The 17,629-nt window shown below is 34.7% G+C and overlaps 1 protein-coding gene across 1 annotated transcript in view; it reads left to right on the top strand.

Moving 5' to 3' along the window:
* Positions 1-1,034: 1,034 nt before the first annotated feature.
* Positions 1,035-17,629, top strand: part of LOC121725940 (synaptogenesis protein syg-2-like) — a 129,582-nt gene continuing 112,987 nt past the window's right edge. The window contains exon 1 of the mRNA XM_042113139.1: positions 1,035-1,495. Within this exon, the coding sequence (XP_041969073.1) occupies positions 1,414-1,495 (82 nt within the window). The 5' untranslated portion in view covers positions 1,035-1,413. The remainder of the gene's footprint in view (positions 1,496-17,629) is intronic.

Here is a 17,629-nt window from a genome sequence, read left to right as displayed (position 1 = left end):
GTTTGACATAAAGTAAAATGTATTGATACAGCGCCAGTGAAAGTATTTGCGACAATCCGTCGTATATTTAGCAACGCCATCACGTAAGATCTTTTTTAAAAGGCAGCAATACAGGGGCACACTGTCTCCTAAACTATATTAGCGCTTCGGCTCTCGGCACGGGTCGTTGAGCTGCTTTGATGAAGGATTTGCTTCTTGAAAGCTTTTGTTAAATTTTTCTCCGAGAAATTCTCTTTAAAATAAATAGAAAGTGCCTTGGCGTAGATAGAGAAAATTGTACCGAGAAATTGTAGTTATGCAATTACGCTTTTTACGTTCGAACTGCAAAGGCAAAAAGTTTACTTTATATACGATTTATATTTTATTTATTACTATTTTAAAACTGCGTGTGTGTATCTTTTAATAATCATTTTAATGATAAAATAAAAATTTGTTTCAGGTTAACTCAAGAACATGATAATGTGAACACGGTGAAAACATTTGAAAAAGCCTAATTATTTAAAAGTAATTTAACAGCCTACATTTATTAAACCTACACAAAATCAAAGGCTTTGTTAAATTGTAAACATAACACGGAACTAACAATATGGACGAATTGAACGAATCAAATCGATTGTGGAAAATCGACAATAGGTAACGAAGGTTATTCTTTACGGAAGAAAAACTCGACTGTATATAGCTTATTATGTTCAAAGAATAGGCCAGTTTTGTAGATAAGTAAATGTAATTTTTAAAGTTTAAACTATAACCTTTAGCTTGGAGTGGTACTTAGTGGTGATGTACAAAAACCAATTGGTGTAGTAGACATTCTGACATTGCCAAAAGTTTCGGTTTAATTTAATGTAGTGAAAATATAGATTTAGAATCTTTATTACATGTGCGAATTTGTCAAATAGATTGTGTGGAACAGATATAATTTATATCATCTGAAGAGAAGGAATAATCTGGACTAAAAGAACAGAAGCTTTTTTCATTATATAGAAGAAGTTGAAAAAATGGCATTTAGACAATGAAATTTAAATAAAGAAGAATTTAATTATTTCAGAATGTGTAAAATTAACTACCAGTGGTTTGATAATGCGAGTGACAAAATGAACTTGAAACGAAAATCGAACTTGTAGTAAATAAACTAGCATACTAGTTGTTTAAATCAGCCAAGAATCGCTCTTGTATCACTGGACTAAAAGTTGTTGAATTAGCATTAAAAGTAATAAAATGTGTAAAATAAACAAGCAGTGGACTTAGACATTTTAGCAACAATCGAACCAGCCACACATTTGTACTTGTGGACTAGTTGAAGTAGCAATAAATAGTAGCAAAAAATGTGCAGAATAAACTAGGGGGGACTAAAAAGTTGAAATAGTTATAAAAGTACTAAAAATGTGTAAAATAAACTAGCAGTGGACTAGCAATATGAAGTTGATAGTGCTGTTGTGCGCGCTGTTCCGCGCGGCGGCCGCGACGGGCGAGTGGACGGAGGACGCCGAGGACTTGGGTACGTTTAATTTGCTTTGACTTCCACTGCTTATGCTACTGTAGTTAGACGCAGAAAATGGTAGGTAGAAGATGTAGAAACCAGTCTATTTTCAGCCAAGAAATGCTCTAAGAACATTTTAAGAACTGTTGCAGATGCAGACGTGTTATTAAAATGATTTTTTTCCTTACATAAATGTAAACTGCTTTTTGTTAATTGTATATAGGTAAACTAAATAAATTTTAATAACTCTAGCGAAAATCTGAATGCAATTTGAAAAAATGCAATAAAATTTTATTTTAAATATTGATATGCAAAATTATTTGTCAAATTTAAAAAGTACTTGTTAGTCGTTATTGTGTCGATTTTCCGCCGAAGCGTTAAGCAGTATCGCGAAAAAACCAATTAATTTTAAAATTCGCAACACTTCATTTTTTCGGTTCGAGCTTATGACGTTTTTTTTTTCATAAAATTGGATAAATAATTCACATTTTTCTACTAGAAAAAATACAATATTATGATGTGTGTTTATTATTGATGATTGCAATTTTTATTTTCATCTATCAATAAAGTAATTGTCTATACATAAATGCAACTGGTAGTGTATTTAATTCAAAGCTTGCTTTTAACAAGAAAACCTACCAATTTCCATACAAAAAAAATTTCAAGATTTTAGTGTTTCATAGCGCCAATTGTATAAATAGCCGTTTTCACAAGTGAGGCTAAATCTATGTGAGTTCATTTATAATGCAGCCGGTACGCCACTTGCACGTGAACCGAGCCTTAACTTTGCTCTTTATGATACTTTATTATACACTGCAGCATCCAATCTCTCTAAAATAAACGTGATGTTTTATATTCATATATAAAAGAGACGAAAATTTTCATAAAGAAGCTATGATTTCATTTTTTGTTTGCGTTAAATATGCACTGTAACTGCAAAAATATATAAATCTCGACGTTGGATTGGTGAATCATAACCAATAGTTTTTTTGGTATTACATAACATCTTAACGTAAAATCAGTAGAATTAATAGATTAAAAGCTTTCCTTTTTCCAGCAGTTTCCTTGAGAAAATACGACTAAAGTAAAATAAACAAAATATCAAATAGATCTCCAAAACCTAGCGTCGATAACAAGGCACAAACGTCACTTAAACTCGTGCTAAACCTGCCTCCTGTTTATTTCCTATCTGTTTCTACTCCCTCTTTCCATTACCGCCTCAGATAAAAGTTTGGGGAACAGCATTCTCTGAAGTCGGTGGAACGTATAGCGAGACGTCATTAAAATGGCTCGAGCGTTCCGCAATATCAAAAGCACAAGTTCCACGAAGAACGAAAACAGAGGAGCAGTACAATTTGCATTTTTATTTCGGAAGCTACTATCGGTTTCAAACAACAAAACTTTGCATTCTCGTTTTAAAACAGAACAATCTTTGATCGGCTGCGTTCCTATTTCCATACCTGCTGCATGGAATCTGGCGTCACGCCAATTCTTTGTCTCGTCTAGGCTTCGAGTGTCGTCGATGTGGATGTCTACATTATTGAATAAATTCACGTGAAGTGGCTTCCTAACCTTATGGAGATGTTCGCCAACATATAGATTAATAAACCACAGAAACACGAGGTACATCTGTGGTTTGTTTTTTCTCACCGGTGTGGTGTTCTCACTTTCAAAGTAACGTAATAACGAGGAACCTATACAAAGAAGCTATCTCGAACTATGCTTTTAGCGGAGGTACATCTAGTTAGAAAAGTTAGATTACCAATTTTGAAGGCAGATAATGAAATTGGCAGCGGTAAGGTGAAGTAATTTGGCCCCGTACATTTGTGTTGATAACTCCCATTTACCACTACTTAAGGAAGTTACCGTTACATTAGCACATTGGCTCCGAGAACCCCTATTTTTTGTTCTTATCAGATGGACGTTGCAAATGAAGAAACTTGTATGACGTTAAATAGGTCTCCTTTTTCTGCCTTTTCTCTTATAAATAGGATTTTCTGCCAATATAAAACTAAGACACCATAATCTGTTTTTAGATTATAGATGTAGATATATTTTAATAATAACGAGCTATATCCATGACAACACTGTTCTTTTTCAGGCTTAAATAATATAATCTATCCATATATCATTTTTATATATATAAAAATGGATTTTCAAATGTGTTAGTCGCGCTAAAACTCGAAAACGGTTGGACGGATTGGGCTGATTTTAGTCTCAAAATATTCGTAGAAGTCCAGGGAAGGTTTTCAATTGACACGAAGTTCACCGGGACAGCTAGTAATATATATTTTTCTATTAATCCAAAGTATTTTTTAATTAATATCCGTTTACAAGTTACTCGTACAAACATACGCACTGAAAAGCTTTCACTGTATTATTAGTGTTAATTTACACTTCACACTAATAAAAATGACTACATTAATCAGATTACATAAATTAAAATACAAAATATCAATAACACATCCGTAAATATAAAAGTCTAGAACTATCAAAGTAAGATATAATATGCATACGTGATACTTTTCAGTCTGTAGTGTTTTTCACTCAAACACTTTTTCATACTCTATGTAAATGCGAGATGCTCGAGCTCGGAGCGTTTCTTATGCATTCTAAATTAAAAAGGGACGATATAGGAGGTAAGCGCGAGACATTAAGGCCCATCAGCCGTGGAAGTGCTCTTGAAGACTCAAAGTAATTGTTTGGCGGGTCGCCAGCGACAGTCCCACATACAAAATCGCACTGCCTATGGAAATCTGAACGTCTCTACCTTGAGTCTTTTGCTGAGACGTTTTAAATGTTCACAAAGATATGGTAATTATTTCTGTGACACATAATTTAGTCATTTTTATTCTTACTTATCAGCTGATGTGTCGAATGAAAAGTAACTTAAGCATAACATGATTGTAAGGCATAAAAGTTTTTAAATCGTATACCTACCTGATACAATAAGAATCTACCTGGACTAATATTTTCATATCAAAATAATATCATATTTTTTTCATAGTTTTTTTTAATAATAATTTGACGTATTGATGCCAAAAATTTTCGTACCAATAAAGACAACACTTTATCTTGAAGTGGGATCTCAAATACCGAGTCCCAACAAGATATATTTGTATACTTTCATCCCTCTGGGGTTCGAAGTCAACCGCTCCTGTTCAACTGGAGTATTACTATCCAGAAAAATTCAAAATGCAAGTGTATTTTGATAGCGAAAGAGGGAAACGTTATATTACTTTAAGGCTTCGGTACAAAAACCTTAAATAAGAAAGAAGTTACCATATCAAAACAGGTCTTTTCAAACAATTTATTAAGATTAAAACTATATTTGCTATCTGCTGATCTGGATAAAAAATAAAATATATCGGTCGTGTCCGGGTCCGGGGAGCGAAGATACGATTACCCGATCCTCTTTTACTGCTAAAACAGTTTTGGAATACAATTTTATATATTGTGGTACTATTTTAAATTTTTCATCTAGCTATAAGTCGTACTGTTTACTTATTAGAAGATAATTTACGGAAAATGTATTTAAGTTATAACATTATCTACTACTAATTAGCTATAATACATCATATAATAGATTTCATTATCTGCAGCATTCTATGCAGCAGTATGGATAGCAATACTCATATTATTATAGTTTGTCTGTCTGCCTGTCTGTTACGTCTGGACGCATAAATCTCTAAAACCATTTGTTTAAAAGTAACGAAGGTTAAAATATATTGATATTTTTATTGGCGGAAAAATATACGGTGGATAATATTTGCGGGTTATATTTTATAAATCAGTAAATACAGTTTTTGGCATGAAATCGTAAAAAGTATTTCCATAGCTGCATATCCACTTAAATGGTTGAAATATTATCAAACATTAATCGATAAATCCCCATAATCTCCCGCCTAAAAGGCTCACATGAAAGTAATAACTATTTTGTGTAAACGCCGAAAAAACTTGTGCGGGTCGAACGTGGACTTTATCGAGGTCGATGTATAAAAAGAATATTCAACTTAAATCCTTTTCGAGTGCGCTCCCACGTAGCCCACTAGTTGGATGCCAGACGAGAGGATTATTGTTGTATCGTCCGCAACGTCCTAACGCTAATACGACTCGCTAATAAATAGCTGATAGTTTCCGTTGTTGAGACAACTCACTCCTCATTTATCATAATGTAGAATCATTCGGGGAATATTGTTCGAAATATGTTAGGAATTAATAGAAGATGAAACAACTACTTGTTAGCGAGTCGATACGGCGCTAATTCTGTTCGAATAAACTTTACAAGATTGATTGAACGTTATTAGGAAAACGATAGTTGTATAAAGTTACCTCAGAAACGAATACATTAATTAGTTATCATAAAAAGTAAAACAAAGTTATCGGGGCGACGCTAGTTACGTTTACCTTCGGAGTTCGTTGTTCAATAAAAGGTAAATATTTTACCCCAAAATTGGAGAGGGACCACCGAAAGTTACGAACTAAATTTATTAGTTATAACTTTTAAGCCGAAAATATTTCGGCGATCCACTTTTAACTTTTGCCGAATGTCTCCCGTGTAGATTGTAGACTCAATAATTTTAATTACCGTTTTCCGAATACCGCTTTCATTTTATAATGCTCGGTCAAACGTCAGTCAAAAGGTTTTATAGCCAATTAAAATAAAGCTGATTGGTCTCCGGCATATTGACTCTGCAAATGCCAATTTAATTACTTTGTTTTATATCAGATAGTTAAAATATTATTGTTGGTTCACCGTTACCTCGTTTCTTCTTGTATTTATCTATATTAATGAAAAATGATTTATAGATTTGTTTGCATTAAATATTTGTTTGCATTGCATTGCATTTAATAGCGGGCTTAACTACTGAGCCTATATTTATATAGATTAGATCACAGGAAGGGATATAGGCTACATTTTATCGTGAAAAAGTCCCTTGAAATACTCTATTTAAGCGAGTGGAACTTTAGGCAAAATAATAAATAACATTTGGATTCGGACGGCTCTCTATCTATATTAGAGGGAACATGTCCGGAAATAACATACTCAGTTCTATATATTCGCTATCGTACTAGATCTCCACACTTAACTTTAGGCTATAAGTGGTCTATAAGTGGAACCAAATTACTCGGCACATCTCGGAGTAAATTGCTTAATATATCCGCGACGCAGCTGCCTAATGGGATCTTGATACATACACGTTGATAAGTCCAGAGCGTCCCTGATGACCTATTAAAGTTTATGTTGCTCGGAAATTTCGTATTAAAATATAAATTAAAAATCTCAATTTTTCAGAGGTAATGAGGTGCTGGGAATGACGTCATAGCACGAGAGTGCGTTCACGTAGGGTAATGTCTATTCAAAGCTGTTTCGCCGAGGTAAATAAGCTTCTAGGTATTCCGGGAGATCAGACCTTGAGCGTTGCATAGTATGTTTGGAAAGATGTTCCTCCACACCTAATTTTATATTATTAATACGCGAGCGAAAAACTTTGGAACTCTTTTTACGAAAAATGGGGAAACGTAGGTGCATGAAATTTCGCACAGTTATAGTTTATATGGAGGAGTGCATCGAGCTAATATTATATTGAAATTATACTTTTATCATACACTTTTTAACAAATAAAACATTACACCCCCTACAATGTGTACACTACCATATTCTTTTTAAATGACAAGCCTATACATACGAATTATACTATATACTTATTCTTTTGTTTATGGTTGAAGTCTGTTGTCAAATTAAAAATGGATTGTTGTTTTTTTTATTAAATCTGAAATAGTCAATACTGTTACGTTTCGAGGATTTGGAGAGAAAGACCTGGTGACTCTCTTGAAGACTTTATTCACTAAGTCTAGGTCACACAAGCACACACTAGGTCACAACACTTAGCACTAAGTCCAAACACTAATCACAAGGCCAATCACTAAGCACTATCACTGTCCTAGGTCGTAGCCAAGTCGCAGGTTTCACTGGTTCACTCACTATTGATCACTTGTTGTCACTGTGAAATCGCCCCGAAGATCGCTCAGATCGAACTGAACTCGCCGGGCCTGCCTGCGGCTTTTTATATGGCGAGACGAATTCCAGAAAGTTCCCGATTCACGTAAACAAGTAAACAACCGTGGGAACTTTCTAGGAGGCTCGAGCATGTACCACAATAAAAGTAAACAACTAAACACGTAAACAAACATTGGACCTTTCTAGAAGGTTCGAGTATGTACTTGCGCACCTCCTGCCATCTAGTATTGAGTAGGGGATTTATGTTGCCTGTGCTCCCTCGGTTAGTTTCGCTGGTTTGTCGCTAGATGGCAACACGTGTCCGTATACCATGTACCGTAACAATACTTTAAACGGGAAGTTAGAAGAAGAAGATAAATAAATTTAAGGTCGAATTTCGACCATTGGACGATTTCTAGTAGATATTAATTATTAATTAAGCATTGGTATTCCATTCTATAGAAAGCTTTATAGAAATTAGACTCATAATATGACTGACAAAATTTTAGCCGTTTGCGACATGATATTATGAAACAAGATAATATGAAACATTCGAAGTGGCCATTTCCAACTTGCTGATCCCAGAAAGATTTAGCATATTAAACTTTTGGCCGATGCAATGAGATTAAAATATTGTCATAATGTCATATTGGCCACATCGATGACCATTTACAATATTGATACTTTCAACAGTTAAATTTATATATTCGTTGCCATTATCAAATACGTTTAGGCTAAGTGCCCAAGTACCCAACTTTCACTAGTGAGACGGTAAAATTGCGTAGGATTACCGTTGAAGAATACAATGCCCCAGGCTCAAGACCCTGTTCGCTACACTAGAAACTAAGGTTCTTCGTCTACGTCATTTCTGTCGAACTTTTGATGTTAACGGTAGAGATGGTTTTAGGTTTATAGTCACAATGAAGGTTGAAATTAGGTTTTCCATTATATGAATCCCCTCTCCACGTTGTGTAAAGAATAAACATGATGTAGTATGCAAAATAAACACAAATGTTTACTATGGATCTTTTAAATAATATTGAAAATGAAGAGAGATATTCGTAATTGCTTCTATTATAGGCTAACAAGGAGGGTCGCAGAAAATATTATTAATAATAAAAATCAATTTGTTATTAGGTAACCCTTAATAAGTTTATTTTTATTATTATCCTGTCTCAAGCTCTGATCTTCAATAACCTTTATCATAGACATAATATATGGCATTATAGGTTTATGACCTTTATTAATGACAATGAACATAATGCACTATTAAATGACCACAAAGTAACTATAATATAAACATTTAAAATGAATAATAATTATTACTTTTCAGTGTCACAATCAAACAAAGAAGGCAGGAGCTTAACAAAAATGTATTGTTTGAGATTGACATCATATTGTCGATTTTAATGAAAAACATGAAAGACTTTTATGAATACAGACTTGAATATTTAAAAGATATAAAACACGGAAGTTTAAAATAGTATTCATTGGCCATTCCTCTTGAAAAATAAAAGCCGCTTCAGGAGTGTGCACTTTACATGATATTTCATATCAAATTGTACATTGTTTCATTTCGAACCATTAACTTGAATCAGAACAGCAATAAAGGTGAGAAATAACCGCGTAATGTGATATTTCACTTTCATAGCATATGAATTTCAGATGTAGGACTCTCAGTAGGGGAAATAGTGTTTGTAGCGTACTAAACGTCTCTAACATTTGCATTTTCCTTATATACCCCATTTTACGGGGTTATTTTTCATTTGTTATTACCGGTTTGGATATTTCGACTCGGATTCTATTTTAAATTATGGCGCACTGCAGTTTTGTAGTATCCTTTGCATTATAGCCTCATTTTATGTATGCAGGAGGTGTGGTATAATATTATGAAATTTGAGATTTGTTTCTCGAGCTTTCTTTGTCGATTCTTAGCCTAAAAATTAATATAAAAACTAAACTAAAACTCAAGTAAGTTTGCGTATTTTACAGTTACATTGTGGTACCATTTAAGTAACAAGTAATATTACTAGTTTATGGCTTTATACCCGCTACAACGAGCTGGGGTTACAGTCTTTAAATCACCCAGACTTCCCACGCTCGAGCCAAAATTAAGGTCAAAGGTAACTTTAGTGTGGTCACCGCCGTATTAATATTGAAATTAGTTTCCAGATTACATGCCCTTTCGAAACGTGCACGGAAAAATTTCAAGTTTATCCGATAATTTTATGACCTTTCGCAGTAAAAAGGTTGCGATACGAAAACTTTCGGTGAAAGCTACACGTAATTACTTTTAAAATTAAAACGGAACCACAATATTTGCCGAAGCTGCTCCAATTTTGAATAGGAATTAATTCCTAATTAAAAATTAATCTCGAATGAGACCTGAGTAATTATTTCGGATATGGCAACTTTTAGCCGCTTATAGAGACCGTGTCACGGGCCGGTGACCGCCATATTTGTTTGCCGAAAATGCGCAAGCTTAACCGGCGTAAATTAATTACATATTTGCCGGGTGTAATGAGTGAGCGCACTACCGATGCAACTACGACCTAGTTTTTTCGTAATGTGAACAAACTGGCGAAGGTTTAACGCTAAGTAATTACGGAATTTATAGGGTAATACAAACAGCACTTATTAAAACTTACGATACATTTTAATTTTTCTATAAGTAGAAATGTGAGCATGAAAAATTTAAGTTGCTACCCCGATTGTGCTAATTTAATGTAGCAATAATGCTGCTCATGCAAAATTGTGTTGTTCGCTTATTTGTTGTAAATGAGTACCTACTATATTTTGTTTTTTTTTGGACTCGTAATAAACATTCTAAAGTGAAGACTTACGATTGTAAGACACGATTCTTTAATTACTCTAAAACACCTTAGAGGCACAACAAAACCTGATCAAAATTAATACACCAATGATAATATAATAATAGATTGAAACTATTAAGAAGTTATCTTAGAAGGAATTATACGTAAGTCTATTTTCAAAAGCACTATAACCAATCTAAACTAACACCTAACGACCCTTTAGTGTAAGGAATATTATGATGTTATTATCATTTGAAGACTTGAGAAGTGGTTAAAGTGGGATAACTAACATTTTACTACATAAGAGCAATTACTCATTTTCCCGTTATAATTTTAACAAACCTTGTAGCTTACCTGCTTCATCAACTAGCTAATATATCTAGCTATACATAGAATCTATTTTTTTTGATTTTATATCATCATGCGGTTTTACCGCCTCCATTAATGAAAAAAAGAAAGAGTCCAAATTGTTAGTTACCGACTTCATACCCTCATGTCTTCTTCTTCTTCATATTTTATTACATTAAGATTTCTCTCACAATGGCGAGGTTCTGAATAAATAAACTTTTTAATTAGTTCGAGAGCAAAACTAGCAGTTAAGTTGGAAAATAACTGGAACGATACCAGAGATTAAAAGTGCCAAATACGATAGGTTTGGCACTGGCGTTAGAGGTTTGCGAATTGGGTCATAGGTTTTTCTTGATACATATTTAAAGTATCTAATAATCATTTTATAATTTGTAATACGATTAGGAATTCTTTGTTTAACAACATGAATAATAATTAATATTTTTTCGGTTTCCGTGTTACAGAACCAGTTCAATAAAAACATCTCAAAAATATATAGATCACTTTATTTCAGCCGACAATCAAACCTAAATATTATATAATTATGATATTGAATGTACCGTAACTTCTTGGTGGAAATTCATGTTTCACAGTAGTAATAAAGGACTTTTCATGCACTTGTTCCACTTTAATTAATTTATTTTATTACAATAAATAATTAATTGTAATGTAATTAATTGTAATAAAATAAATTAATAAAAGTGGAGCAAGTGCATGAAAAATGTATACGATTCTCTAACCGCCGTACTCAGAGACATTTAATTACGATTAACATTCGATTTAATGAACAGTTTGACAGATAATGTATGGGGCTTATGACAACATTTTGAATTAATTACATTTAACTAATTAATGTTCCACTCTGAGTGCGGCAGTAAATGTTATAGTCCGTGCAATCCACGAAGACGTGCCCCACCAATTTTTGGGTGAGCATCTTTCCCTTTGACCGTGACGCTTTTTCTCAATTATATTATTGGTCTATTTATCTCAGTGTGCGCATGCACTCATAGGTAATTAGTATGTACCGATAACACTCAAACATTGGCGAAAGCTTACAGTAGACACATATTATACTATATATAATAGTGGGGCGCGTCTTCGTGGAATGCACGGACTATATTATGTTCTTTTGTTTTTAAGCACGTATAAAAATAAACTTGCTAAATCTTTCATGATTGGTACACATAAATTTCTGGGTAAAATCAACACGTCGCGATCTGTAGGAAATCTCGCTTTTAATTTGATTTTCGAGAATCGGGAATTAATTTCGCATGAGAGGTTATAAAACTTGAATCATTTTTTAATTCACGCGAGTAAAATTTCAATAAAAGAAGGTTCAATCATAATCATAATCTTTAATAATATAACGCACTTGTGATAAGCATGGATTTCAGAATTAAAACATAATAAATCTATGTTATATATTATTAAGAGCTCACCTGACTCGAAAAATCAAACATCGTCCTTCTCTCTTCACACTCACGCCGTCTTTCATATGCCAGGTGAAAAAGGACGCGCGGAATCATCGCCGAGTTAGTTTTACTTGAATAAAAGACGAACTATAATAATTATGAAAAAAGTGTTAAGATTTTATCAATAACTTTTTAGATATTAAAAAATATTAAAGAAAAGACAGCAAACTTCGAAGATCCAAGCAAAAATGTGTCTAAAACAAGGTTTTTTGTAAAAAAAGAAACTATCGAGCATTTCTTGAGTAATCGTGTTTTCGTCTTGAGCATTTAATCTTTATGAACTGAAGTTACTTGTGTCAAAAAATCAGTTTTCTAGACCTTACAGATTTTGAGATCTAGGTTAAAGTATGTAGTCAAGTTAGGGTCATATGGGCTCTTAAGTCTATGTACCTAGTAAATTTCTTGTAGTTACTACGAATAATAATAGTTTTCATTATTCCTAGTTAGTAGGTACAGTTCTAATTTTCTTTAAGGCTTATGTTTAACTTACCACCAGATATTATACCAACATAATGTTATTTTTGACGACTATAATTATAATATTTTTGCCTTTTGAATATAGTTTTATATATGTTACGCTCAAAGACCGAAAACGCTCAGTGAGCGAAAAATGGCTCACAACGCCTTGTGGTCATAGTGAAACGGCCACGACGCGAAATTTGTGCTGTGCAAAATTTGAAAAAAGTGCTAAAATATATTATAATAGTCTGGATCCTCCGTCTATTTAAAGAAAAAAACGTATTAACTGTCAACAAATTTTATAAACGAACTAAAATGTCTCATTTAGAGCCAAACCACAGCCCCGGCTTGCAGGTACATTGGTCACAACAACGTTGTTCGACAACACTAACATCATAACAACAACTTTCTACTCTAAAAAGTTTGCACACGACAACCGGCATGTATAAAACATTAAAACAACGTTTAACTTTTAATTAATGATATGCGTTGCATTGTTTTTTTTGTACAGGCAAGCTTTATTACAATTTGAAATTTATTTAAGACTACTATAATATAACATGACTCAGGCCTTAATACCTAGCTATGAAAATCATTGTTATGATTTATTACTTTGTGTCTTATAAGATTATTTTCTCGTGCTTAACAAATAAAAATGTATAATCTGAGGAACTCTGTACGCAACAACTGTCCTTCAAGTGACATTTGATTAGCAGCATAGACGCCTCTGTGGTCTAGTGGTATAGAGCGCGGCTCTTGACTCGGAGTTCGTGGGTTCGATTCCCGCGTTGGAAACATGTTATTTCCAAGTTTGGTTAGGACAATGCAGGCTGATCACCTGATTGTCTGACAAGTAACATGATCCAAGCGTCGGATGGGCATGTAAATAGTCGATCCTGCGCTTGATCTCTCGCCAGTCGTGTCGATCTTCCGTCCCACTGGGTTATGATAGTAAAATAATAGAGAGTGCTCTTGTGTACTGCGCACACACTTGGGCACTTTAAATTTACTTCTGCGTAACTGGCCTGGTTTCAATGAAACCGGTCACCGCCACCGAAACCGGTGTGGCAGCTATTAAGGGTCAATACGCGGTCTACGCGTCTCGTCGCGGTCAGAATTGAACCTCACTTTCAAAAGTCACCACGCGCCATTTCGTGTTGGAAGTTTTAGACCTCAAAGACACGATAAAACATTTATATAACACGAGTGGGTGGAGACGGATGAACGGCAACAGATATGAGCACGTAATGACCATTAAAGTAACATAACGTATGAGTATTGACCATGTAAGTGACATTTTACAAAACGCTCGCCCTAATCGGCGCCGCGTCGTTTTTCACGGCGCTCGTGTTACCGGCGTCGGCGCGATACGAGAGCCCATTTGTACCGGACATTTGTTGAAAAAATCCCACGGAAACTTCCACAAGAAAAGGGCGAAATCATTTATCTTGCAGCATTCGTGAGAAATTCTAAATACAAACGTTGAAGAATCTAAAAGTGATTTCTAAATATAAATGTAGATCAAGTAGCGACATTCGCTCCCTACTCGATTTAAATATAATGATAAGTCAGAAGATAATCATTGACATCATACTTTACTTATCCAATAGGTACAATAAAACAAGCGAGATTAAGAAGCATGTAATATATTAGTACTGAAGGCCCTCATATACCGGGAAGGTCCTATAAGTATAAGTATCCTATGTCCTCTCCCGGGACTCAAAGTATCTCAATATCCAGCTTAATCGGTTCAGTGGTTTGGGCGTGAAGAGGTAACATACAGACAAACACACTTTCATATAATATTTATAATATCAAGACGCATGGATTAATGTAAGGCAACTCCTAAGTCCTAACGCATGAAAACAAATTTACTTTTATTAACCAATGCTAGTATCATGTACTGTTGAAATGCAAACTAATTGGCCACCCATCCGCTTCCACTGACCGGCCGCTTGACGTTGCTATAAAAATTACCTGGGGGGTGAGCCAAGATCTTTTCTTTAAAAAAAAGCTTTTATAAAAAAACCTGGTACCCCTTAAATCAAAACACCCAATAACAGTGTGCGCATAACTTATTTCATTTTTTTAAATTTAACTTTATTTATGCCAAATTTTATATATTTTTATGCCAACACAACTTTACCCATAAACTATTTATCATCGATAGGTTTAAGGTTACGTCACTGCATAGATAAAGTACTGAGTTGAGTTATTTAATGACGTTAATAAGAAATAACAATCGAAAAACTCGAAAACCTAATGCAAGATGATACCACCTCTTATAGAAAGACGTTTGAGTAAGCGTCAGCGCGATGTAGGAGACGGCACGGCGCCATCTATTATGAATTTTTGGAACTAACTTAATTTGAACAAATTTACGCATTTTCACCCACTTACAACCCTTTTTTCCAGTTAAAAAGTAGCCTATGTCCTTTCTCAGGCTTAAAACTATCTGTGTACAAATTTCATTACAATCGGCTCGGTAGTTTTGGCGTGAAAGCGAGACAGACAGATCTATACTATATACTATATATCTATACCATAATATTATAAATGCGAAAGTATCTCTGTACTTTCGCATTTATAATATTATAGTATAGATTACCGGTCAAAATGTATGGAATTGACATAAGACGAGTCGAAGGTCAACATCATATTAAGGAGTGAGCACACTGAGACGGGCCGTGCTGGGGCTCAGCGTGCCGGGGCTCATCGCAAAAATCCGCCTCCATACAATTTGTATGGAAGCAGATGCGCGTATCGCAAACTATGTCGGGGCGCAGCGGATTTCCGCTTCCATACAAATTGTATGGAGGCGGATTTTTGCGATGAGCCCCGGCACGCTGAGCCCTGGCACAGCCCGTCTCAGTGTGCTCACTCCTTTAACGAACGCTTATGGCAATCCATTTTGATCGGCAATTCTATAACGAAGCGATAACGAAAAACTCTTGGCCAAATGGCCTGGTATTGCATTCGTTTTTGAATTCAATTAAAAAGCAATTTTGTAGAAACATTCTAAGTACGTACTAAAAATCATTTAGTATTTGTGATTTCACGATAAACTAATAGCGTATTACATTCCTCGGGCGATTTAATTACGATGTCTACACGAAACCGAAACACGAAACAAACTACTGGTAATATTGTTAGAAAGTTTTAACTGAGTATGACTCAAAGCGTCGAGCGATCGTTAGCGGCTCTCATCGATCTATCGAACTAGCGATTAAATGTTTTACAATAGAATAGAACATTATTTATTTCTTGTAACTTAAAACTAAAATTATCCAGTGAAACCTGGTTAATTGGGATCTCAAGAGACCAAGACTTTTGTACCAATTATTAAGGCCTCCCAATAGTCCAGTTATCCAATTAGGCAGGTTTAAAATTATGGGTGTCTCATTTACAGAGGCTCGGCACTCACAGAGGTCAATATTTGCCGTTATTTCCTTTTTAAAGCTTTTTTTATATTTTATTTTTAGAGTTTTCCTTTTCCATCAATACACTGAGACCGAATTTCCTCGTTGTTTTTTATAATTCTACACAGGGTTGACTTTAAAACTGGTGATTCTCTCTACATTCATCACGCGACTTTCAACAATCATTAAATCTGATAGAAGTTTCATTTTTCAGATATCGATTACGTTTTATATTTACGTTTGGACATTTTTTAAACTTTATTCCTTGTTTTTAGGTCAAAAAATGAGATAGTACAAACAAAAAAACATGCACAATAGACGATGCGAAATGTATGTAAACAAACATGTCAAAACTCGTTACACCTATCGTAAATTGTCTCATTTATGCAGGTTAATGAGCTACAAAGTCTCAATTATGGAGTTAAATATCTAAAATGTCTTCTAATCTCATTTTCAGAAAGAATTCTAATCTCATTCGACCAGGTTCAAACATTCCATTAACAGAGGTAATTTTATGAAATAGTGCCTTCATTGCAACTTTCAATAATAGAGGTTTCTCATTTGGCCAGGTCCCGCTTAACCAGGTTTCACTGTATGATAAAAAATAAACAAGGAACTGTAAATAGGCGGCCTCACTGCTTACGGCGGTTGTTTTAGATTCTTATTGCTATAATAATAATATCTAAGGACGCTTCACACCACGTCAGTCTGGCCCCGTGCTAAGTACCTGAAGGACTTGTGTTACAGGTACCAGACAACGGAAATATATTTAATCGGTCAAAGTCGGATGGGAATGTAAAAAGTCGGTCCTGCGCCTTATCTCTCGCCAGTCGTGTCGGTCTTCCGTCCCACTGGGTTATGAGAGTAAAGGAATAGAGAGTGCTCTTGTGTAGTGCGCACACACTTGGGCACTATAAAATTACCCCTGCGTAGCTGGCCTGGTTTCAAAGTAACCGGCCACCGTCACCGAAACCGGTGAGAGAGCTATTATATATCTAATATCTCTATGTTGATTTCATTGCGACAAAAACGATAATCGAGCGGAAACTACTTATTTTTACGAAATCTATACACACATATAAATAAAATTGGAGTGTCAGTTACCTCGCGACCACCGCGCTCGGTCCACGCGTTATCGCACACCGACGTACGCAAGGCTCGCCTACTAGTTATCGTAACTACCTAACTAACATTATCGCGGGTGCTCCTGCCTGCAGGAGCACCTTATTTGTGATGGAGAAGATGTCGAGTACCCCCACTGTAAGTTATGCCAACGTTACCTCCAGAATAATGTACCCCAAGAAAGACCAAGCCATCGTAATAGATTCGATTGACGGATTGATGCTAAGAGATTATTTAATGGCACTCTCAACTGTAACAAAGTCGACGAATATTCGATTTATTTCTCGGATTGCTAACTCAAGAATTTGTGTTTACATGGATTCCAAAGAAACTGTAAATGAGCTAGTTGATGTAATTAAGACAATAAAAGTTAAAGATTATTTATTAGAGATTCGCCCATTGATTTCAAGAAACAAAAGGATTGTTTTATCGAATGTTTGCCCGATCATTCCCAACGAGGTTTTGATAGAAAAATTTAACGATATTAACATTAAAATCTTAAGCCCGATTACTTTTAT

The sequence above is a fragment of the Aricia agestis genome, chromosome 4, assembly GCF_905147365.1.
Source record: "Aricia agestis chromosome 4, ilAriAges1.1, whole genome shotgun sequence".
NCBI classification, from domain to species: domain Eukaryota; kingdom Metazoa; phylum Arthropoda; class Insecta; order Lepidoptera; family Lycaenidae; genus Aricia; species Aricia agestis.
The sequence above is the reverse complement of the archived record's forward strand: the minus strand, read 5'-3'. Positions and strand labels throughout refer to the sequence as shown.